Source organism: Thamnophis sirtalis, unplaced genomic scaffold, assembly GCF_051295495.1.
Source record: "Thamnophis sirtalis isolate CommonGarterSnake01/CBP01778 unplaced genomic scaffold, rThaSir2_p1.2 scaffold_9, whole genome shotgun sequence".
NCBI lineage: Eukaryota > Metazoa > Chordata > Lepidosauria > Squamata > Natricidae > Thamnophis > Thamnophis sirtalis.
In genome coordinates, this window is record NW_028261389.1 from 49221160 (window position 1) to 49246572 (window position 25413).

Sequence of the window (25413 nt, forward strand, 5' to 3'; positions counted from 1 at the left end):
GAAAGAACCCTTTCCCTTCCTATCTCTGCTTTATTTTCCCCCCCACTGTATTACATTTTAATTCAACGGCTGCCCATTATTTTAGTGGTATAGTGATTATATTTATGGAATATATTATTTTCTAGGGTCAGCATTCTAAATGATGAAAAGACTTTGATGGTAAAAATGATTTAGATTAATGTACTTAACACTGTGACTGTGAAATGTCAAACTTTTTGTAATTTAAGAACAAAAATGCTTAGCAAAGGGATATATTTTATGTGTTTTGAAAAATATTTAGTGCAATTAAGAAGAAAGCTGAAAAACCAGAAAAAATGTATTCACAATAGTGTTTTAAAATAGAATCGTAAAAAAATAAAGAGAAAAACTCATTTTGGCTGTTTATATTGGATGGGTATTTCTGTGGGATTTATAGCTGATCGGTAAAAGTATAGAAATTTGCTATGAAATTATATGAATCAAATAATGAAAGTCTAAGAACAATCTAAATACAGTATCAAACTTTATTGTGAAATTAAATGTTATTTTTATTGTATTGCTTTTCTACCTGTATATTTTAAGATATATATAAGTTCAGTGTAAAAGTCTTCTGCTTGGTGAAAAAGTGCTAAAGAAAACCAACAGGAAGGATGTATCACTCACAAAATTGTATTCATTTCATTAAGATGGCCGTCGGTGTTTTATTGAGTCAGCAGTCAAGTCAGCTTTTTCCTTGCTGGTTAATTTCAATTAATTGAATGCAGAATTTATTTACGGGTTGTGGTATAGAAAATACATGACTGATCAGATAATATACTACTGGCATATAATAAATCGATGTATATGTAATCCTGATCTCTGATTCTTGAACTGTAGTATTGTCTAAGGCAATAGTTAAGCTATCAAACTGAGTCATAAAGGGCATCCTTGATGAATTCTGCAAGGCATCTTAATAAATGAGATAATATAATGAAAGAGAAAATATGTATTAGTTCCATAAAAAAGACATCTATATTCAGACAATACTTAATTAAAAGCTTTCCACTGCATCTTATCTAACCCATATTCTGATCATCCTTCCTAGACACTGGGTTGGATGCCTATATGTCACTTCCTTATTCTTTGTGGTTTATATGCATTTGATTAATATCTCTGAAATATACTGCTTTATCTATTGAGTTAATTACCAGAGAGGCTTATGAGGCCGCCACCCCTACTGCAGAACCTATTTTCTGACAGCACAAAATGGTATCAAAATTGCAACGGTGCCACCCATGGTGTATTCTTTATACAATACTAAAGGCAACTAAAATTTAAAACAAATAGTATATAATTACCTAATTGAAATAATTTATTAACAGTAATTAAAATAGTCACATTGCCAAATTGGCAACCTCTTTACAAATCTATGGCACAACTGCTTTTTGCTTTTAAAAAAAATCTGGTTGCCAAGTTCTATCTTGCTTGTGTTCCTGTATCTTGCTCAATTATCTTTTTCTGACTTCTTCCATACAAAATATAGATGGCAAGAAAACATTGAAAGGTTAAAATTGAAGTGGACTCAGTAACATGGTAATTTTGCTATTTGGTGCACAGCTAAATACTTGCTGCAACCATTAGCTGCCATTCCAACATGATTGAAAGACTGTTTAATAAGTAAATAAATAACAACCAGGCTCACAAACAATTTTCCATCCCAGCAATCATTGGGCTCTGCGGTAAGCTTTCAAAGCAGCACAGATGGAATACCTGTATCTGTAATTAAGGCAATCTCTGATTAGTATAGTTTAAGCATCTGGATACAATGAAACATGAATTAGCTGAGATTGTCTGAAAAATTCTATACTATGTAAATACAAGTATTTCATTCTAATTTTTTTCTTCAGAATGATGTTTTGAAAAACCATATACATTTATTGGAGCAGCTTACTGTGATGGGAGTTCCCCATAATTGGGTGTAATTATAAGAAAAAATGAGTCTTGATGTAACAGTTTGGAAGTAATTTAAGTTACAGTAGATATGGCAAGGAGAATGCAAGGGCAAAAAATCTTCAATTTTATTTTGAATAGCTTATGATTCTGAATTAAAGATTGGTTTTGATGTCTGATTTAGACTTGAATATATTTGGCAACTGGTCTTCAAAATATATTTTAAAAATCATCTACAATGCTATAGGTAATAGTTATAACTAAAGTGATATTTTGTAATAGAACAAACATGTTTGCAAATACCATGAGTTTAGCTGTTCAAACCAGATTCAAATTAAGTTATGCGTTGTTATAAATTCCATAAGAAAAATCATGACTTTTATGCTAGAATTTATATATAACTATTAAACAAATGATTAGCAGAATTTTTTGACATAAAATTGCAAGCTGTGCTATACAAACAGTTGTCTATGGATATTTTCCATAGACAAGTAGTTCTCATTTAAAGACTAGTCATTTTGCTAATCAGGATGTGCCAGAATATAACATATTCCCTAAACGTTGACAGGAAATACCATGCTTTTCCGAAGATTTTTTCTGAGCCAATACTATATATCCTGTTAAGATTCTTCTGTACTGCTATTATCATCAGCTTTTAGGCACATTAATTCTATATTCTCCCAAGAGCTGAGTTCACTGAAAAAAATTATTTCAATCATAAAAAATGGATTCAGTAAAACAAAGCACTTAATCACGAAGATCAGTGATTGCTGACAATCATTTGTGGATGTTTCCACAATGTAGCAGAATTTTGCTATTTTTAAGAGATATATTCTAATTATCTAAAAAATAAGGCAAATATAAATTATTGGAATGATCTGGAAATGTAAATTAAAAAGGGATAATCAAATGATGGTGAATGTCATTTAGAATTGATAAAAGAACATGGCCTGTGGCGAGTTCTCAGTTTATATAGTTGTAAATCATTTCTCCAGCTGGAAGTATGTGAAGTAATATGCAGAAGGATCCTCAACCTTTCCAGCTCCACTGCAATGGAGGGGGGGGGGGATTTGCTTGCACAAATGGAGCTTTGCATGCTGGCCCACTGCTTGGACGACCTGGTTTCTAAAGGGCCATGGAGCCATGTCAGTCCAGACTGGGAGTTGGGGACCTCTGTTCTAGAGGACTCAATTTTGAATGTTTCCAATTGAGAACAAGCTTTCTAAACACGGTATAGTTTTAACATGGAAGGGATATTCATTACTCATCTGTAACACTTTGAAGCATTTCTGAAAATCTGGTTTCATAACTAAAATGTCCAAAATATGTTATACTTTAGCATTTAACTACAATTGGATATTTCTTTTAAGAACTTGAAGTAACATTTTTTGATTTAACTCGTTTAGAATAAATTTAAGGTTTAAGATTGTAATAAAATTTAATGACTATATTCCCAAGTTTCTAAACCTGGTGGCATCTACATTTTTATATAACAGAATTATATTTTATTGTTCCTTCTCTGCCCTAGATTTTTATTGAATAATTATGTATGGATATCCAAAAGTAGATACATTAATTCACAAACACTAACTTGGATGCCAGGTTATTTCCAGTAGCAGGACTGTTTCTAGCAGTCCTTCAAATACAAGTGTTAAGAGAGGAATAGAGGAAGAGAGACCCTAAACCAAAAGTATGTGCACAAGCTCTTCCCTGCTACTTTTTTCATAAACCTTTATACTTTTATTCCTTTCTCTTTCACTCTTCTTTATGAACTGTATTGTACAAAATTCCTGAAATACCACTAACACATATCTTTGGCTTCATTCCGTATTTTCTGCTTGAATAAGATTAATGTAATATGACATCTAACATCAAGAATTATTGTCTAGTCTATACAGTATTTAACAATGAAAGCGAACGGTTCAGATGCTAGAACTTTTACTTAAGTATGGTTTTTTAATGTTGGAAAGACTTATGAGCAATACATGAAAAAAGCATGAAAAATCAAGACATTTCTCTAAAATTCTTAAGAATCCTTAATTTCTATAAATTGAAATTATGTCTTCTATTTAGTTTAGTTTACTTTATTGTCATTGCACATAGTACAATGAAATTAAATGTCATCTTCAGTGTACAATTATAAAATAAAAACACAAACATATATTCTTTACATTCTATCTAATTGAAACTATATTTTTCATATTGCAGTTAAATAATCTAGATTGGATTGTCTTTATTGCTCACTGTAGATCTGTATAATCAAATGATGAATACATTGTTTACAGAAGTCAAAGAAATAAATTCAAGACAAGATAAATATTAAGCTGAAGAACTAGAATTATTGATAACAATTTGGAAAAAAAGCTGATGGAAGTACTACTTTAAAACACATACCAACATTTCAAGCATTTAACATTATTCAAACGGTATATACAATTCAATTTTTCAGAATGGTATATTAACGTAAGAAAGTTACACCAAATCCCCAACTTAATTATATATGAATATGCATATTCATGTACATACATATACAGAAGATACTCTATGGAATGAGGCTCCCCCCAGATTTGAAATTTTCTCCAATTTTTTGGTATCTCAAAAGACCCTAAAATGTGGCTCTTCCCCCAGATTTTTGGTGAGAATGATCAATGCCCCTTTTCTTCCTTGTTTTATCCAGGTTTTTTTCTCTTTGTTCCTTTGGGTTATTTTTTTTTGGTACTGTTCCTGGTTTTTAAATGTTTTTCACTACTTGCAACATCCAGAGCTGCTAGGAGTCAGGTAGCATAATAATAAATAATACAAGTTATAATCTACTTTATGATTTATGAATAATGTTTCCTAACAAGACTTTTGCATTTAAACAGTTGAATCTTTGTTCCTTTTGACTTTAACAATACTCTTCAAGATTAAAAGAGGTAAAGATAATTGAAAATATTTTTGAATACGTTTAACAATAAAGATACCAAAACGGCATTGCATATTGTCTGCAATTCATAGGTAGCGGCTTCATCCATAAAAACCTGATTACTAAGCCCAGTTATGTCCCAATAGATATATGTAAGTCTTCCAAATTCATTTTAAAAACAAGTAAACATTGGAGGTAGCTATAATAAACATGTCAAAAAGATAATTATAATCGTATCAGTTTTGTAAAAACACAGCTGAGCATTTAGTATACCCCCCCCCCCTTTACAAGCATTTTATTACTGTTTTTAGCAATCTAGAGAAGTTAAAAGTAGGTTTTAGCAGAATTTAAAGTTTTTCCTAAAGCTACTTAAAGCAGGTATGGTTTACCTTAAGGCAGGATTTTGCACATATACATATATACAATTTTCTTAAAACTTCACTTCAAAAACTGAAAAAACATTGCTATTATTTAGATCTTTCTCTACTACTGTTTTACTAGAATCCTTATATTTCAATTACATCTTTAATCAGGTTGTTTCACAATGTATAACTTTCTAATAGGGCTAAAATGATAATTTTTAATGAACACATGATTATATCAATACAAATATACTATAATGAACATTTTTCAGATTTATTTTATAATTTACATATTTTACACATTTAAAATACTATAAAACTAAAAAATATGGAAGAAAATATGAGCCATGACCTCCGTTATGGTTGGATAACAATGTACGAATCCTTTACTAAAAGCAAGTTGTGGAATTTCTTTAGTATTCATAGGTTAAGTATGATCAAAATTTGATAATCAAATTTTCCTATAGTAACAGTTTAGAAAATGGTTTAGAAAATGTTTATATAGTTCTTTTCCATTTACCAAAGGTGAAAATATAGATATCTTTAAATATATGGGTTCTGATAATATGCACAATGAATTTATTCCATGTTTTAATATAGTTTTAGTAGTTTTTTTAAATTATCTTAATGCAATTTTAACTTTTTCTATTATAATATAAACTTTGAAATATACAGATGCATGATGTCATGCAATTTTGATGCCTGTATACTTGAAAAAAATTGCAATATAAAACAAAACCAGAACACCAGTTTATAATATCTCTTATTAGGAAGGCATTCGATACTAAAATATATTAACAAAAAAATAACTAGATCTGTCTAGATTAGAAGCAAAGTACATAATTTATACAGGATACATAATTAACATCAGAATCATGTAATGTCTTTCTATTAAATTACTTTCAATGTTCAGACTTCAGATGGTTTTATCATTCAACTATCTTAAGTCAGAATTGCAACATGATTTGCATTAATTTACTTTATGATATGATTAAACACATTTAAGATGTGAGAAACTATGAGGCTATCTTGTATGTATTCCCAAAGTACAAATATACTAGCTATTTTAAATTTCTACTTTCAATTTAGGCCTACTAATAGCAATATTTCTCAACGTCATATATATTCCATGTATCTCAAAGATAATAAAACTAAAAGTCAGGAGACTAGAAGCGCCTATTCAGATTAACAAATTTTATAAAAAGGTTATAAGCCTTTGTAACTATGAATGCCTGTGCTTTTTAATAATATTTAACACTCTGAAAAGGTGCTACCAGACCCTTATTTATTTTTGCATTAAAAGGTTAACATGATTCTCCTGGAATATTCCCTGAAAAAAAATCATAAATATTTGTATTTTTATTAAAGTTCCAGCAAACCCACATATTCATAGGATTATTAAGTAGTCAAAAGAAAGCCAAGTTAATCCCTGGGAAAACAAAGGAGATTCCTGTTGTTATTGTCTTCATCTGCAGCTGATCATCACCAGCACTAGCAAGGCAGTAGCTTGCGCAGTTATCTCCACAGCGGGCGGTATCACAACCCGACCAACAGCACAAACTACTACCTCAGCCAGGGTCATGGTGCGCCCGACCCATCTTGAACGGGGAAGGGGAGGCGGGGGCGAGGAGGGAGATGGAGAGGGAAAGCAGGCTCAGCTTTAAACGAAGAGAAATCTCCAGGAAGCCGAAGGAAGATTTTCGCCCTTTATCTGCCGCAGACATCGGCCCGTGTCTCGGCCTCGCCTGGCTACGAAAACCCCGCCCCAATCGCTGCTCTCCCCACCGGCGTTGCCATTTTCCTCGCCTGACCTGAACGTCTCGTTCATTAGGCACATTACAGGCCCCAGCCGTGACCGTCGCGGACCGCATAACAGTCAGCTGCCCGCAGCGCCACAGAGAGGAAAAGTCCCCGAGGCGACCCACGGCGCTGCACCCGTTTTTTCGGCCGCGCGCCTTTGTCCGAGCGACGAGGGTCCCCTCTGCAGGCAGGCATCGCCTCATTTTAGGAGGAAAAAAGCAGTTCACAAAGAGCCGCCAAGCGAGGCGCCATTCCGAGCGGTCCACGACTGCAGGTACATGACGGCGACCGTTTCCTGCCGCGGCTCAGAGAAGGAGAGACAAACGGGTGGAGGAGGGACGCCAGAGAGCCCGAAGTCTTTCTTTGTGAACAGCTGCGGTTCCCCCCTTTTTCCCTCCCGACGAGAGCTAAACCTTTTCGACGGCATAAATCTTTGACGGTCCCGCCGCTTTCGGTTCCCCCTCCCGCCCACGCGACTTCCTCGGAAAGGCTGAGAAAATTCGCCTCCGCCAGCTGCCTCTCGCGCGCCCACCGGCTGAACCGGGGAGAAGAGGGGAGGCGAAGGGTTCGCAAATCACCACGTGACTAGATCTGTGCGTCGTACAGGCTGCTGCTGGCGCCATTTTGAGCCAGAAGGGGTGAGGGCGGGGGAATAAAATAAGGTACATTACAGTTATTTTTCTTGCTTATTTTGTCGAGAAACAATGTGAAGAGCGAACCTTTACCGCCCCGAAGAGAGTTGGAATTTTTATGGATTTCCTCTGCAACCCTCTTTTCTGTCCTGTCGTCAAGTTAGGGGCCATTCAGTAGAAAACAAAAACCAACGGGGAACTTGAAAGGCTGCCCTTTTCGCGCTCTTAGTGAGGGATAGTGGGAAATGTAGTTCAGAAAGCCCTGACTCAAACCAGCGGCTACAGTTTCCATGAAGGAACGAGGAAGATTTGCTCGCAGAATAAACGCATTTTGAACAGAGAGAAAGGTGGCATTGCAACTAAGTTGCAGTCTCTGCATTGAAAGGAAATTCATTATCCTGAAAAATGCATAAAGCCTGAGTGTTATTTTATATGTATGGAATGCAGAAATAATGGCTTTCACTTAATAGAACTACGACAGAGAAAACTATCACTAGCTGTAACTCAAGATTCTGTTCACCTATTCAAGCACTTTTGTTTCTTCTCCCCTTAATCATCCTGTTGAAACTACTGAAACTACCATGTTTTTCCGAAAATAAGACAGGGTCTTATTTTCTTTTTATACACAAAATATGGCTTGGGCCTTATTATGAGGGGAGGGTTTATTGTTTTGGGGTTGCCGGGCGGCTGCTCTCTTGCGAGCAGGCTCCCAAAGAGCCCGGCTTCGTGAGGTTGGGAGCCATTCTCTGGCATTTTGAAGGCGCCAAGCCACGGAAGCCGGCAAACAGGTGCTCACGCGGCTTGGCGATACCCCTAGGACAGTGAATGACGCTGTGCCCGCCTGGAAAGGGAGTTTGCCGGGTGGCTGCTGTGCCCGGCTCTTTGGGAGCCCGCTCACAAGAGAGCAGCCGCCCGGCAACCCCCCATAAATGCTTCTGTTTTTATTAACTTAAGCATTTTAACACTTACATATTAGTCAGACAAGTGTACTACACATCATTTATATATAACAATAACAAGAAAAAAGCCAAGGTGACAATTGTCCACTAAAGAGAGAAGATAGCAAGCAAGTAGAAAGTAGAAAGAAAGCAGAGCTGCTTAACTCATTCTTTGAATCAGTTTTCACACAAAAGGAAACTATAATCCAATTTACCAAAAACCTAACTGTGAAAGGCAGACTAGAAATAAAAATTAAAATAAGCAAGAAAATGGTAAGAGAACACCTGTCTGATCCTGATGAATATAAATCACCGGAACCAGGCTGATTACATCCCAAGGTTCTGAAGGAGCTGGCAGATGTTATCTCAGAACCACTGTACCATGTTTTTTAAAATCCTGGAACACTGGGAAACTACCAGCGGATTGGAAAAAAAGCTGATATGGTTACCATCTTTCAAAAAGGATGGTGGTGTAGGGAACCATACCCAGGAAACTACAGACCAATCAGCCTAACATCAATACATAGGAAGAGACTGGAAAAAATAATCAGAAAACAGATCTGTGAATATACAGAAACAAAGTCATAACTAGCAGCTAGCACAGGTTTGTTAAAACAGATCTTATTTCTAATCTTATTTCATTATTTGACAATGTGACTAAATTAGTAACTAGCAAAATGCTGTGGACATAGTATATTTAGACTTCAGCAAGGCATTTGATAAAACGGACCACAACCTACTTCTTGGTAAACTATAAAAATGTAGACAGCATCACCACCAGATGGATTTGTTACTGGCTGACATAGTCAACAAGTAGTCCTTAATGGTACTACATCTACATGGAAGGAAGCAGTGGAGTACCACCCTAGACCAAATACTCTTCGATATCTTCATAAATTACTTAGATGAGGGAACTGAAGGGGAACTCATCAAATTTACAGATGACACTAAGAGGGCAGGAATAGCCAACACCCCAGATGACAAGGTCAGGATCTGACTTAGTCATGTTTGGAGAAGATCTATTTAAATAATTGGGAGGAGTTAGTGTGACTACATTTAAGAAAACTTTCTGGCATTAATAATACTGCCATAATGTACATTTCTCAAATTCTTTGCTACGTCTATGGGTCAGGCACACATGCACAGAAATACACTACAAACAGTGTATATTGTCTGTTTGTTGCAAGGAGGCAAATTGCTGGGAGGCAGAGGCAGATTTTCCCCCCCTTGTTTTCCTCCCCAAAAGTTAGGTACGTCTTATACTTCGGAGCATCTTATGCTCCGGAAAATACGGTAACTGTGAGAGGGACCTTGGAATTCTAGTGGATGATCACTTAAACATGATTCAGCAGTGTGCAGCAGCAGCAGCAAAAAAAGCTAATACAATCCGTGGCTGCACAAACGGAGGCATAGAATCAAAATCACATTAGTACTACTTTATAAATACTTAGTAAGATCACACCTGGAATACTGCATTCAGTTTTGGTTACCACATTACAAAAAAGATGTTGAGACTTTGGAAAAAGTGCAAAGAGCAACTAAAATGATTAAGGGCCTGGAGACAAAAACATAAACAGTTACACAATAATTGGGTATGGCCAGTCTAGAGAAAAGAAGGACTACTCTAGGTGTGACATAGCAGTATTCCAGTATTTGAGGTGCAGTAACAAAGAAAAGGGGGTCAACTTATTTTTCCAAAGCACCAGAAGGCAAGACAAGGAACATTGGATGGAAACTAATTAAGGAGCAAAGTAACCTGGAATTAAGGAGAACCTTCCTAACAGTGAGGACAATAAACCAGTGGAATGGCTTGCCTTCAGAAGTTGTAAGTGCTGTACCACTGGAGATCTTTATGAAAAGACTGGACAGCCAATTGTCTGAAAAGGCATTGTTAGTGTCTTCTCATTGAGCAGAGGGTTGGACTAGAAGAACTTAAGGTCCCTTCCTGCTCAATTTTGATTGAAGTCATAACATCTTTCAACATTCCCAAATCTATACAATGTTTCTAAAAGAAAAATGTTAACAAGGAAGTTGATTACTGTTTAATGCTACTGTACTGCTTCTACCAAAAGCTTGCTATGATTTTGGAAGTAGGCCTTCAAAAAGATTGAATGTATGGGACTATATAATTTCACCAACAAAAAAAAAAGAAAAGACCCAATTTGGTGTAATGATAAGGCCCAGAAACTAGAACACTAAGTTCCAGTTTTAGGCATGAAAGATGGGTGTGTGACCTTGGCCAATCACACTGAGCCCAACCCACCTCCCAGGGTTGTACTAAGAAAAAAAAGGAAACATTCCTTCAGTTCTTATGTGCACCTCTATTTGACATTGGGTTGATTGGAAAATATGACTTTAGAACATCTTAGCTGGTATCCATTGATCATTTGAGTTTAAAACTAATTTTGGCATTGCTCATTTTGCTTGTTCCCCATACCAAAGACTTTTGTTTCTCCATGCTTTGCCCATTTCTAGCCTGCTGCCTCCTCCACCATGAGCTTGCAACCAGAAGTCAGGAAAGCAGGTCACAACAGGTGCAAGAAGTGTACCACGGATTAATTTTTGCCTGGCAAAAGCCATCTAGCCTCCAGTTTGCTAGTTAAGGGCAGTGTTATATCGATCTGTCATCTTCCTCCAGATCACTTACAAATCTTAATCCGAAGCATGGACTTTTTTTTTTTTTTGCAAAGGGATGTTTATACAAGCCAGACTCCAGTAGCTTTTTGAAAAAGAAATTTTGACATGCTGCTTATGGACTGTTTTGGCTTGTTTTTCCCTGTAACAAAAGCTCAGCCGGGGCCATCGGCAGCAGGCCCATGTTATCAGCAGTGGAAGAAAACAGCAAAGGTGACCTGAGGTTGTGGAGTGCAGGCTAGCAAGGGTCCCTGTATAGGACAATTGTAACTTCCTAGAGCATTGCAAGCAGCCCTAGATATTGTAGTTCTGGAGCTGCTTGCCACTCTGCAAGGGAGAGGGTGCAGGGTGGTCAAAGGGCAGAGATGGGGTAGGAGAGAGAGGGGAGTTGGAGCATACCTGTGTCCTGTGAGTAGGGCCAAGCACCCAAATTCTAATCACATTTGTCTAAGGGTTGTTATAACCAAATAGTTTCTGAACAAATGGTTGTAAGCCGGAATACCTGTAGAGCAACCAATTAAGAGGTCTGTTCCAGTTTAAGATTTAATCTAATCTGATTAGCATGCTAATAGAGTATATACTAGAGCTATCAAATCTGTAACTTCAAATCCCTTTCCCCCAAAGCGCCAGTTTTATTGATGCTTTTAATTAACCAGACTGAGGGGGAAGGATGCTGGTTTATTCTTCCAAAAAAATGGGTAACATCAATTAAACCACGCCCCCTGAAATAATTCAGAGACCTGAATGTGTTATTTTCATGGAATGTAGTTTACTATCACATAAGAAAGAAAACAGAACAAATTTGTTATATTTGATCAAAAAATTTGCATAGGTTTACGCTTTACCATATTCAGAACTTAATTTATTTGAAAATATTAGTATTTCATTGTGACTTAATCAGGACAATATGAACCAAGAAGTATCTGTACAGCTGACTACCAGCTTGTCCTATAAGTTATGTCTAAAGATGCCTTTAAATGCCTATTTTTGAATAGAAATATTGCCAATATTTCTGGAGTTTTTTCTTCTATATCAGATATAAAAAAGGGATAAATGAGCTGAGGGAGACCTCTATGAACCTCTAGGGAGATTGGCATTTGAAGTAAATTGGGAGAAAACAGGCTCATCCTGTTGGTTGTCAGGAGATGCTGACTCGTCATGAGGCCATAGAGTTAGAAGCAGCCTCTGCATCTTCAGAGGCTTCTGCAAAGTTGTCTCAGGAGCCACATGTCTGTCATCAGTGCTATCAGGATTTTTTTATCATATTCTCTTGTTCTAAATTCAAGGTACTTCAAAATATTTTAGGTAATTTAGAAGTCACTTAAATTATCTTTGAAGGTATATTGCTATAAAATGATTTTTATTTATACATCTTTACCTACTTCACCAAAATTCTTAAGAGAAAAAAGAACAAAGCTCAATTTTACAAATGTACCTACTTATGTCGCAGTATTTGTGACAATTTCCAGAGTACTCTATTACAAAAGTTAGTGAATTGAAATATCTGCCTGGTTTGAAATAGTTACTGTTTTACGCAGACCAAACAACTGAAGTGATATGATTAGGCTCTCAAACAATTTCTAGTAAAATGTATTGATATATCATATTAACATAGTAATTTTGATGACAAAATGATTTTATTAAAAAAATAACCCTGTGATTGTTGTTGTTCAGTTGCTAAGTCGTGTTGCTAAGTCTTTGCAACCCCATGGACACCCACCCCCGCTGCACTCTAAGTAAAGGGAAACAACAATTGTACTTTGATAATTTACTGAATCTCTGAGCTATCTTCAAAAATACACTTCTTTCTTGTATCACACACACATCATACCCCGCAAACCCTGTTTTTTTTTAGTTTGAAAAGACAAACCATTTAAGATAGCTGAAATAATGACAATGACACACAGTAAAATATTGCTGATACTTGAAAATATCTTGCTTTAGTTATAATTAATGGTGTTCAACGCTGTTTAGGACCAAAACAAAGAAAACACATACATTTCAAATATAAGATTTTTTAAAAGTGTAGTATGAAGGGGCTAAAAGTAAAACAATTAGTTTATGAAATGAGATATGATAGTTTTGAGTGTTACACAGCAATGTTCTGGCTATGCAGATTAATTTAACAGTAGCTCGTATGCTGTTTGCCACTATCTTTATTCACATGACTTGTTAGTAAAATTCAATGGCCACAGATAATATACATTCAAATATGCCAAAAAAAGAAAGAAAAACCCTGTATGCTCAGAGATGAATGCACTTAAGTAAAAATACATATAACGTAATGTTTATAATAAATGTATTTTCAACCCTTAAACATTATCAATATTTAAAAATAATTTAAATAATAAATGCAGTTTTTTACAGAACTGTACGATTTATTATTCACAGAAATACACATTCCCTTTGTTTACAAAGGCTGGTTACAGATAATATGGAATGTTACGGTACCATCTTGCATAAAAGTTTAGTACAGTTTGTACTTGAAAAAAAGAGTGTAAAACTCCTGCCTAAATTCAACAAATCAGTTTCTTTTTAATTACATCATTAAGTCATCCACAACAAGCTATACATAAGTCCACTTTTCAATGACCACTTCAAGTTACTGTAGCAAGTACTGTACTTTAAAATGGATTCTTTTCAGTCAAATGCTTGTACTTTTTACCTCCACTCACTAGATTCAGATGTGAGCTTGATATGAATCACTGAGTTTTGGTTATAAAGTTTAGAGGTTGTCAATACTGCTTACCAAGTACAAGTCATATGAGATTTATTAGAGATGTGTCAAGTCATAATAAACATTTTATTAGAATTTTTCTTTAAAAAGTATTAAAACTTGGTCATGACTCTCCATTCTGTACCTTGGATACTGGTGGATGCATGAAGTCCTTAAATGGCACTAATGCTTCTTTGAGAGCAGAGCAGACTTCTGAAGATGAACAGGTGATACATTCTACTAATGTTGGGTACAGAGCAATAACCTGTGCCCATGTGTTATCATCAACTGTAACAATAAGTACATTTATAAGATTTTTAGAACCTTTTTCACTGCCACAAAAGTATTATTAATATTGTTTAAATTTGGAGGAACATTGGGAGGTCTTTTTAGTATTTTTTATTTCTTGCAATTCTTAACTGTAAGATTGGTAAAGTTAATGAAGCAAGTAAGAACTACTGGAGATTATCTTGACAGAAGCAGCTTTTATTGCTCTAGTAAACATGTTCCCATACCTGATGGGAACCAGATAACATTTGGGCATTTGCATCTTGCCTGGATATATATGTGAATGCATCTTACACCATAGAACTCCTGTGATTAAATTCTGCAGAAACCTGCTTTTGATGCCAGTCATGGCAGTGTCTTAAGCCATTGAAGGAAATGAGTCATTCTGTCTAGATTTTTCTTTTCCTCTATTAAGAAATTAATAGAGGAATTACTTTCAAGGTATAAAAAAGTTCAGAATGCAAAAATAGTCTTTCTCAGCTAAGTCTTTCTCAATTAAATGAGATGGATGGACAAGCTATGTAAGGCAGTGAAGGAGGAATGGGGAGTCATTCCTTAGCATGAGATTGCTTGCTCAGCAACACAAATCTCCAAACAATGCTAAATAGTCTTCTTTCCCTAGCACTATGTCTTCTAGGCTCTCAGTAGCCTTACCTACACTTATGCTAATAAGACTCATGTATGCATAAATAACAGTTTTATATGTCCATTCTTCTTTGATCACAATTTAACTGTTCAAGACACATCTCCAGTGAATTGCTTATGACCTGCCTTTCACCAAAGACCATTCATAAGTGAATGGTCGTTATTTTTTTATTGTATGAAAAAATTACTAGGATAGAATATTTACAGTTTAAGAACAGATGACAGTCAATCTGTTTCTAGCATTTTGGTTAAACCAGTGACATTTGGACATAAAAAAAGCTTTTAAATTATTTGGTATTGGTTAATGGTATCAAAAATACAAGACTGTACAGAATTAGAGGTTATAAATAGATACTAAATAAATTGGGGGACAATTTCAAAATGTGAATTGGTTTTATGGGGAAATGATTCAAAGGGTACCAAGACTGAAATATAAAGTATTTTATGCTAAATTTATTTCAGGACACCTAAAATTGACATTTATAACTTTCATACATGTAACAAGCAGTTCAAAGCACATTAAGTACAGGTACTCCTCAAGGCACAATGGTAATAGGTACCAGAATTTTCATTGCTAGGCAATGTAGCCATAAAATCTAATGTCACTATTTTGGCTCAAGAGCTTTTTAGCATGCCATGGCTTTGGAGCTTTAAAAAGCCCCTGAGCACAGGGTAGTATGAAGCCTTAGCAGCCTCTGGAAGCTGCAGCTGCACTATCAACATGGTGCAAAGCTGCAACACCTTGGGAAGCCCCAAATGTCCTATCGCAATCCCAGCCACAGGTCTCAACCTGGACTCTGTCTCCTCAGCTGACTGCATCATCTTCTTGCTCCCGCTCTGACAAGGCATGTCTGTCCTGGTCCTTTTAAGGCAGCTGCTGATCATGAAGCCATCTTCCCCAAGTCTCATGAAAAAAACTTCCATATATGACTCTGGGAAGAAAGTCTTGTGTGGCCAGCAGCTGCTGCATGAAGAGCCAGGCCAGGCATGCTTGGTCAACATCAGGAGCAAGAAGATCGCAAAGGTGAGCTAGGGTGGCAGGGAGCACAGCGCAGAGGGCCAAAAGGATATAAATGGTGGGGAAAGGGATGGATGGGGGGAGTTGAAGCATCCCTTTAGTAAGTGCAGGCAGGCTACCAAGTGCCCAATTTTGATCACATGACTGCAGGGATGCTGAAATGGCCTGATGCTTCAAGATTTGGCCGTAAGTGTCTTTGTTATGCAATGCTGTAACTTCGAACAGCCACTGTATGAATGATTGTAACTTGAGGACTACCTGTAGAATATCTGCATTTAGTCTCATGTAATCTATTCATGTGCCAATTTTGAAATTAGTATGATTGATTATCCTTCCATTATACAATCCAACCCATTATATATTTAAGTATTCTTAAAAGAATCAAAATGTATTTCATTTGCTAAACCAAAACACTTCATTTGCTTTTTAAAAGAATTTTTTAAAGAGTATATTTCAAAATTCCATCTTAGAAACATTTAAAATAATATCCAACTCTCTCTCAAATTATTTAGAACAAATACTTTAATCTTCCAAAAATTCATAGTAGATACATACTGCAATAAGAAAAAAATGCTAACTTATATAACTTTATTTTAAAGCATTTATGTCTTAGCAACTGCAAATTATGCCTCATTGTGAAAATCTTTACAATGTCAGATCTACACTATCAGAGCCAAATTTAACAGTCTCTATCTTACAAGACTATAATCAATAACAGGAAAAGTTGATACCCTATAAGAAAATATTACTTACCGTTTTCTGGCTGAGTTTTTTTAAGAGAGTCTATGAGAGTACTGACAGCTTTTAAAACAAATATTATTTCTGTAACTTGTTGCCTAGAGTAGGAATAAAAAAAAAGACGATGTTAAAATTGTAGAAAGTTATAATCAAGATTTGATTACACTTATTTTGTAAAAGACACTTTTGTCATTTCTCTATATCCCTTACTGTACTTTAATTAAAACAAAAGCTTGTGTTTTATCTAAACATTTCTCAAAGTATTACTTATTTCCAGAAAATTGGTCATTTCCGGGAATTTAATTAAAGTATCTTCAATAAAGCAGTGGAAAATAAGTCTAGCTATATATAGTTCTGTTTTCATTATGCATACTAACAATTACTTGAGCAGATACCGTCAATAGGATGTAGTCAAAACAAGTTTGCTGACAAATAATGGTGAGATATATATATACTGTGGAAGAAGGGGAGCCAAGCTTTGCAGAACTACTGAAGTGAATTTTAAGGAAAAAAAACCTAAAAGGCGATCCTTCTTCCTTGCCTCCTTGACACAAGCTATTCTTGGGCAGAGAGGTGGATTGAGGTATGTAAAGCTGAAATTGTATTGCAGATCTTATTTATTTTTAGAATTTTTGAACCTTGGCTATGTAAAGAATGATGAAAAAAGAGGTTGTTGCTGAATTGTTGTTTTTCTTTCAGACTGCTAAGTTTTGAAGCTGTTCTATCTTAATAAAGAAATTCCTGTAATACATCATTTTTAAAATTACAGTATAGGCATTTCAAAATATGTTTCTGTTAGAACCCAGGAATCTGTTGTCCAAAGTGAGGGAGAATGCAAATGGATAATCTTTGGATAGTTACCCATATTAGTTTCAAAATGTGCAATTTAAGGTTTCTGTATATATGATTACTTGCCAACACTTCTCATAGGAACATTAGAATAATTCACAGATTTAAGCACCTTTCTTTTAAATTCTAAGTTTAGGTAAATCAAATTAAAACTTTGTTTAGCTAAAAAAAATAAGTAAAAATCTCAGCTAAATATTATACAGAACTATTTGCTAGGTGATTAGTTATTGGAGTAATACTTTTTTTTTAATGTAATGAAACAGCAAGAAAGAGATTGTTATAACCAAAATATTGTTACTGCAAAACACATAATTTCCCCCCCAGAAATGTTTATGTTAAAATAAAAGTTCTTAGCTCTTAGTATTGTAGACTAGAAAATTAAAATAGCTGAACTAATGAATAGAAAAAGATAATCTAACACATTAACTTTATATTTATATATAATAATATATAATAGCAAATACTTTCAGCCATAGTTATAGCCTTCTTTTTACCAGCAGGGCTTTTATATAAATCTAAGTAGGCATTGATTGGAATCCCACCAACAATTGAGTTTACAAAGCTCAGTGGGGCCAATAAGGCAGGATTTACAAGTTCAGGCTTGCAAAAAAGAGCTGGAACAATGTGCCATTTGCTATAACATTCTTCCCTTTCCTTTTAGAACATTTATATCCAGAGTGTCTGGAAAGATATGTGCAAAGTTACAAATGTTCTTTTTCTGTTAGTTTATTTTAAAAGTATGAAATCGTTGTGGGATTATTATTATCAAATAAATTTATTTAGCAGTGGAAGCAAAATCTACTCTTATAATCATGATGGTATATTCTGAAAATATTTCTTTAAAATCAGAGTTATGGGGTAATATGTGTTTGCTCAAAAGAATCCTAAATGAACACTAAGTCTAGGATCTAAAATTAATTGGCTGATCATTAAAGGGTGGCAGTTAAGTAAATGGTCTTATTGAGAAAAGGAAAACAATGATCATACCGTGGAAGTGGACACTTGCCACTTAATCTTTCATCTTCTATGTAACGATAAAGCACATCTTGAGATCGTTTTAATAGAACAGAAAGTGCCATTCGTGAAATATAGCCTTCTTGAGGAGTTGTTACTTTGTTACTGAATGAAAACTGAAGCAGTGTTTCAAAACACATCTTGGAAAATTCCTCTCTCATACGAATATCGATTTCTGCCTCTGTCAAAATCAAAAACCATTATTGTTTTAAGAATTTATTTTAAAAGTAGTTAGTGAAATGAATAGTAGGACATATAAAGAAATACCAAATACCCATAGTGAAAATTAATCATAGCAAAGTATAACAGAGGTATTCAAACATTTTTTTCTGAATCTAAATGGCTACAAAGACATGAATTAAATAATACAACATTTAAGAAAAGCTGGGAAGAATAGCTTAAAATAAGCAGCAAAATTAATCCTCGAGCTACAAGTCAGCCCATGTCCACTTCAGAGGAGACTCCTTTTTTGTTTTGGATCTGAATAGTGCATACTACTTTGAACATATTACCGTATTTTCACGACCATAAGGCGCACCGAATTATAAGGCGCAGTATCAGTTAACAGTAAATTTTCAAACTTTTTTCATATATAAGCCGCACCGGATTATAAGGCGCACGGTTTTTTTGCAACATTCATCCGCGCGCAACTTTCGCAAACAAACAAATTACTAACGAAATCGCGCGATCGCGGGGTTTACTGGCAGGTGCTCAATTTGCAAACATTTTTCATGGATCGGCGTAGCCTTTAAACGCAGCCTAAAAAGAATTAAAACACTAAAAAAATACAGAGAAAAATCAGTCACTTTTATTAAACTTTTAAAAATACAGAGAAAAATCAGTCCCTTTTATTAAACTTTTAAAAATACAGAGAAAAATCAGTCACTTTTATTAAACTTTTAAACAGCTTTATTTTATAGTCGGCTCTATTCATCTTCCATGAAACCTTCGAACTCTTCGTTCTCCGTATCGGAGATCATCAATTGGGTGATGGTGGCCCGTATCTTCATCGTCAGAGTCATCAGTTTCGATACTCTCGATGCCGTCGCTGGTCAGTCCAGGAATGATGTCGGCCTTCGCGAACCCTCGGATGACAGTTCTGGCGGATACTTCATGCCAGGCATCCACTATCCACTGGCACACAGTGGCATAACTGGCCCGGCGTTGCCTCCCGGTCTTCGTGAAGGAGTGCTCTCCTTCCATCATCCAGTTTTCCCACGTGATTCGCAGTTTCGCCTTGAAGGAACGATTGACACTTATGTCCAGTGGTTGCACTTCTTTGGTCAGACCACCCGGTATTACAGCAAGCTCCGAGTTGGTCTTTTTCATCAGGGCTTTCACATTTTCTGTTTTGTGGGCACGCATGGAGTCGTACACCAACAATGCCGGCGACGCACGAAAAAATCCATCCGGTCTCCGAACGTAAACTTCTGATAGCCAATTCTTCATTATCTCTTCATCCATCCAGCCTTTAGGATTCACTTCAACAATTATTCCAGCTGGAAATGTTTCTTTAGGCAACGTTTTTCTTTTAAAAATTACCATTGGGGGTAATTTCTGCCCATTTGACAAAACACCGAGAACTACAGTAAACGATACCTTTTCGTTTCCTGTGGTGCGAATTGATACCGTTGATGTTCCGGTTCTCTCTACAGTTCGGTTCACCGGAATATCAAAGGTGAGGGGGACTTCGTCCATGTTGATGATGTGGTCGGCCTGTATATTTTTTTCAGAGATCTTGCTTTTGCAGTAACTCCGGAAGTTGGCCAACTTTTCCTCGTAATCCGCCGGCAACTGCTGAGACACCGTCGTCCTTGTACGGATAGAGAGCTGCCGTCGTTTCATGAAACGGAAGCACCAAGAAGGCCCTCCTTTAAAGTCATTGATATCCATTTCATTTGCCATCGCTTTGGCTTTTATCCGAATGGCGACAGTTGAGATGCTTCTGCCACCTGCTCTTTGTTCCGAAATCCATCAGTCAAGTCTGTCTTCTAGTTGCGGCCATCGTGCTTTATTGCCGCGGAAACTTTTCTTCGTCTTCTTTGCAAGACGTAGGTCATCTTCTTGCTTTCTCCACTTGCGCACCATGGACTCATTAATGTTGAATTCTCTAGCTGCAGATCTATTTCCATGTTCTTTTGCATGGTTGATTGCTTTCAATTTAAAATGTGCCTCGTAAGCAAGTCTCCTTTGTGGAGCCATTTCGAAGTCACTTTGGATTTACAGGATTTCTGATTTCACAGAATACTAATACCGCGTAAAGTCGGGTCGCGTCTCCCCGTTAACACCCCCCTCAATAACGCCGTATTCGCGCGCACGCTAAGTAAAACTCGGAAGCAATGAGATAAGAATTTCCCGAATGGAAGGGGAATGTGAAACCTTTTAGGAAGGTGAAGGGTGGAATTCAACTGAAACACTACCGTCTTGCTTGTCCTTACGGCGGGAAAAGGGGGTAAAGGTCATGATAATAGCGTAAAATCGGGAGGGACAGATCCGAGGGACGTGTGCGTGCCTGCTCGCGGTCATTCGATTGCGAGCTTCAAGTTTATTGCTGCGCAATGTGAAACAGAAATTGTTTTGAGATCCCTTCAATACTCAAGGTTCATATAAACGGTAAATTTTCAAACTTTTTTCATATATAAAGCGCACCGGGTTATAAGCCGCACTGCCGGTTTTTGATCAAATTTTAGGATTTTCAGTGCGCCTTATGGTCGTGAAAATACGGTAAATCTTTTGCACTGGATTTTTATAGTGCCTGAATATATCTTTTTATATTCTTTTGATTAACAAACCTGTAAATGAAGAGGACTGAGAATGTATTGAACCTTTATTAAGCATAGTCATAATCTGACCAACAAATTCCTTGGGAATAAAATTAGCGTACGGCAGTATCTCTGTACTGATGAGCTGCACCACCTATAACAAATGAAAGAGAAAGTTTTTGAAATAGTAATTGAGCAAACACTCATAACAAGACTGAAGCACAAACTGCAAAATTAAAGAAATTATGAACGATGTCAGCAAATTGGAGTATGCTGGCCACTTTGTTTAGTTTAGTATGTATATAAAAATCTACTGCAAACAGGTATCACACCTGACAGCAAAATCTACATTTTATACAAAATTTAGCCATTATTATGATGAAATATTTTGTTATGTAAATATCAACTTTATATTTTCAGATCCTAGGAAATATATACTCACTTCAACATCAATATTTTCATTTCTTTGAAACTCTTGAATAGAAAGATTATCTGGAGGTAGACTGAAAGGCAAACAAAATAGCCTTAATTAAGGGGCTGGAGAACCATTTTGAAAAAATACCAAAGAAAGATTATCACCATAGTAATTATTTTTATGGGAAGATGATTTTTATTAGACCTCGGAATATATCAAAGGTTTACAATTAGTTTATTATTTTCTTTTTTTACTAATGGAGAACTAAGACACAACTCCACTCAATGGTGGAGTTGATATAATTTCTCTTTCACTACTTACAACATGAAGGAAGTATGTTTTAAAACATATTACTTTCACAAAGCAAAATACAAAACAAAACAGTGAAACTGGGCTTCCATATCAGGATTCTGGATATTTCAGACCTGTTATGGTATCAACCATTTGCAGCAGCAAGATAGAACTACAATGTAAATTACAGGAAGGACCACAGCTCCTTCCAAATATATTTTATTATTATTAACTTCACTGCACAAAGCTTTATGATGCTCTTTTAACTGATTTTGTGTGAAGGAAACATTGCATACCGTGGTATTATCACATAATAGAAAAGATGCATAGAAAAGTATGGGACAACCTAGACAGGTGTGTCAAACTCAAGGTCCGCAGATCCGGTCCATGATGTGGTTAGATCAGGCCTACGGAGCAGCCCTGGAAACGTAGAAGGACTGAACCACAGCCTGGCCCAGACCAACCAGGTGCAGATCTACAACCTGGTGAGGGCTATCCAGGCTGGAACGTGGTCAGCCTTAAAGCCACAGGGTCACCCTGGAGCAAGAGAGGGGCCACCTCTGCCCTGGGCGCACACACAGGAGGGCCGCCTCCTGTGTACACGCCTAAGGGGTGGTGGTAAGGTGACCCTTCACTCGCTCCAGGGTAGCCACACAAGTCAAATTTAAGGCTGATAGCATTCTGGCCCAGATGGCTGCCACCAAGTTGTAGATTAATGCTGTGCCCACACCAGCACCTCCATGTCCTGCTCGCCAGCTTGGCCTCGCAGTCTGCAAGGCTTCCCTTTCATTGGGACTGCCACTAACCCTGCATGGGAAAACCACAGTCACAGGTAGCACGGTGCTGCCAATATCTCCCTCTCCCCTAGTCTCTTCCTGAGCACAGAGGAAGGAAGGAGATGGGAATGAGAAGAAGGGAAGAAAGGGGAGGGAGGAAGGGGAAAAGGGGTAGGGATAAGAGGAGTAAGGATGGGGGAGGAGGAAGGAGGAGGATGGGGAAGAGAAGGAGGAGAAAGGAAGATGGGAATGAGAGGGAGGGAGGAAGGAAGAAGAGAAATTATGAGACGGAGGGAGGGTCTGAGGGAAGTCCTGCCTTATCACTTGGCCACAGCAGTCCTGCTGCCCTCTTGCCATCCCCTTGCCCCCTCTTCTCCTGATTGTCTTGCATCCTATAGCTAAGGTTGCTTTGGCAATAAAGCTGGGTCTCTTTGCAAGGAGAGGGAATGGGTCTCCTTCTGACCCACACACTTTGCCCTCCTGCACACACCATTAGCAACCTGGCCAAGGAGAATGAGCACAGCAACAGCAGCCTCAAGGAGGTAAGCGCAGCTGTGCTGTGCTGTGGGGTCCTGGAAGCTTGAGGGCCAGGCTGGGTGCTGGCCCTCCATTGTCTAGGGCTCTGGGCAGCCCGCACCACTATTTGGGAGTCATTCACATGGCCTGAGAGGGACGGTAAGGCTCCTCTGGTGGACAGGGGTTTGGCACTAACCCTGGTCTTGCTTTTCTCCGCTGGAGACAATAGAACCCCCCCAGGACTACCCAGGCCACCGCAGACACCTGGCATGAGCGATGTTGAGCTGGCCATACCCACCCAGCCACATCCACCCCAGCCATTCCCCCCCTGAGGCCAACCACAACCTCGATGTGGCCCTGGTCTACTACTTGTGTATCAGATTTACTTTTACATGGTTATTGTGTCGAGCAAGTAACAAATACTCATTTGTTTATACTTCTTCATCCACATATGGCCACAATTATTTTGGATAGGTGATTATTTTTTGTATCTCCCTTGAAAGATGGCACCACATCTTGCCATGGTAAAGGCTCTTTTATGCTTTGAGTAAATTAATTCTGTTAGATATGACACCAGTTTTAGAAAGTACATTATGTGCTGGTCCACTGCAGTTGAGGAGATCTACCTAGATCAATTTAGTGTTCCAGATCCATAATAGGTTACTGAGCAATATGCTCCCTTTTTAATTCTTTTTACGGAGAAAGACTGTATGTCTATATTTTGCAAATAAGGGAACTCTTCTAGTAACACTTACAGCTTTCTGACAGCATTGAGATGGGAAAGCCCCTCAGGTAATCAGACAGGTTTTAGCTACAGTACTGCAATAAGAAGTTTGTTAAAGATTGGCAGAAATTATGTTTCCTTTCTTAGGGATTTTAATGTAATACAATAAGATGAAAAAACCCCCAGCTACAACTGACTAAAAACAAGCCAAAAACAACTTCTTCAAATATCACTGTCATTATTTAATATAAAGGAAAGGCACGATGTGGAAAATTTCCAAATTATTCTATTTCAAAACACTTGAACTCCATCCTCCCTACATTGCCCCACAACTATACAATTATACTTCACCTTTTAGTAAACAAAAAGTTTTCAAAAGTGGTGGCTAACTCTGGCCACATACTGTCAAATTTTCCAGAGGAAGCATGCTGTCTAGCAACTGGTAACCCAATTGAGAGAACTTTAAGGAGTGAAGAGACTGCAAGTTTCCATGTGCTTTCTGAAGGACAAGCATATTTCAGACTAAGAGGCATCCTTAGTGTCTGTCAAAATAAAATATTTACATTGGTTTCAGTAAGATATATGTGTATGAAATATATATGAAACTCAGCAGTACAGGTAGTCCTCAATTTACAACAGTTCGTTTAGTGACTGTTCAAAGTTAAAACAGGACTGAAAAAGTGACTTATGTCCAGTTTCCACACTTATGACTGTTATAGCATCCCCATGGTAATGTGATCAAAATTCAGATGCTTGGCAATTGACTCATATTTATGATAATTTCAGTGTCCTGGGGTCAGGTGTTCCTCTTTTGTGACCTTCTGACAAGTGAAGTCAATTGCAAGGCCAGATTCACTTAACAAGTTTGACTAATTTAGCAATTATAATGATTCACTTAACAACTGTGGCAAGAAAGGTTGTAAAATGGGGCAAACTCACTTAAATGTTTCACTTAGCAACAGAAATTTTGGGTTCAATTGTGGTCATAAGTCAAGAACTACCTGTACTTACATTTAAATCCCACTTACAAGCAAGGAAAAAATAACCTATAAGTTTAGCTGGACTTAAATACATAGTGTAGGTATAGAGGAAAAGAAGTCATAACATATAGCATTTAGGAATGAGTGAAATCTGGGAATTTTTTCAAAGGCATTTCATGTTGGTCTGCAAATTATTGATAGGAAACCAACTCAAATGAATGGACATGCCATTCAGTATATTCACTGATTCACACATGTGGATATTACAAATACTATTTTTCAGGTAATCTCTAAATATGGTAGAAAAATTGCTCATTCTACACTGTGTAGCTCTGGGAAATAAGTGCAAAATTTGAAGGGAGTATGTGAATACCTAACAGTCACATACCAAAAAATAGAGCACCTATGGCTTTTCTTTCATTATGTTCATAAACATTAAAAAGCACATTATGTGTAGGTAGGCTTTTATGTTACTTCAGCTGAACTTTACAAAACAGTAGAA

The 25413-nt window shown here is 36.8% G+C and overlaps 1 protein-coding gene across 25 annotated transcripts in view; it reads right to left on the reverse strand.

Moving 5' to 3' along the window:
- Positions 1 to 485: 485 nt before the first annotated feature.
- The window catches only part of MON2 (MON2 regulator of endosome-to-Golgi trafficking), a 118723-nt gene continuing 93795 nt past the window's right edge, over positions 486 to 25413 (reverse strand). For 3 of the 25 annotated variants that reach the window (XM_087723507.1, XM_087723506.1, XM_087723520.1), the window contains 8 exons: positions 24283 to 24473; positions 21652 to 21712; positions 21240 to 21363; positions 18421 to 18628; positions 16600 to 16682; positions 14041 to 14183; positions 1665 to 1734; positions 486 to 927 (listed from right to left, as the gene is read on the reverse strand). In XM_087723507.1, the coding sequence (XP_087579633.1) occupies positions 701 to 927; positions 1665 to 1734; positions 14041 to 14183; positions 16600 to 16682; positions 18421 to 18628; positions 21240 to 21363; positions 21652 to 21712; positions 24283 to 24473 (1107 nt within the window). In that variant the 3' untranslated portion in view covers positions 486 to 700. Of the gene's footprint in view, positions 928 to 1651; positions 1735 to 4127; positions 4673 to 13091; positions 14184 to 16599; positions 16683 to 18420; positions 18629 to 21239; positions 21364 to 21651; positions 21713 to 23962; positions 24027 to 24282; positions 24474 to 25413 lie in introns of those variants that run through there. The other 22 variants (XM_087723513.1, XM_087723512.1, XR_015697761.1 and 19 more) reach the window with 20 other exon arrangements.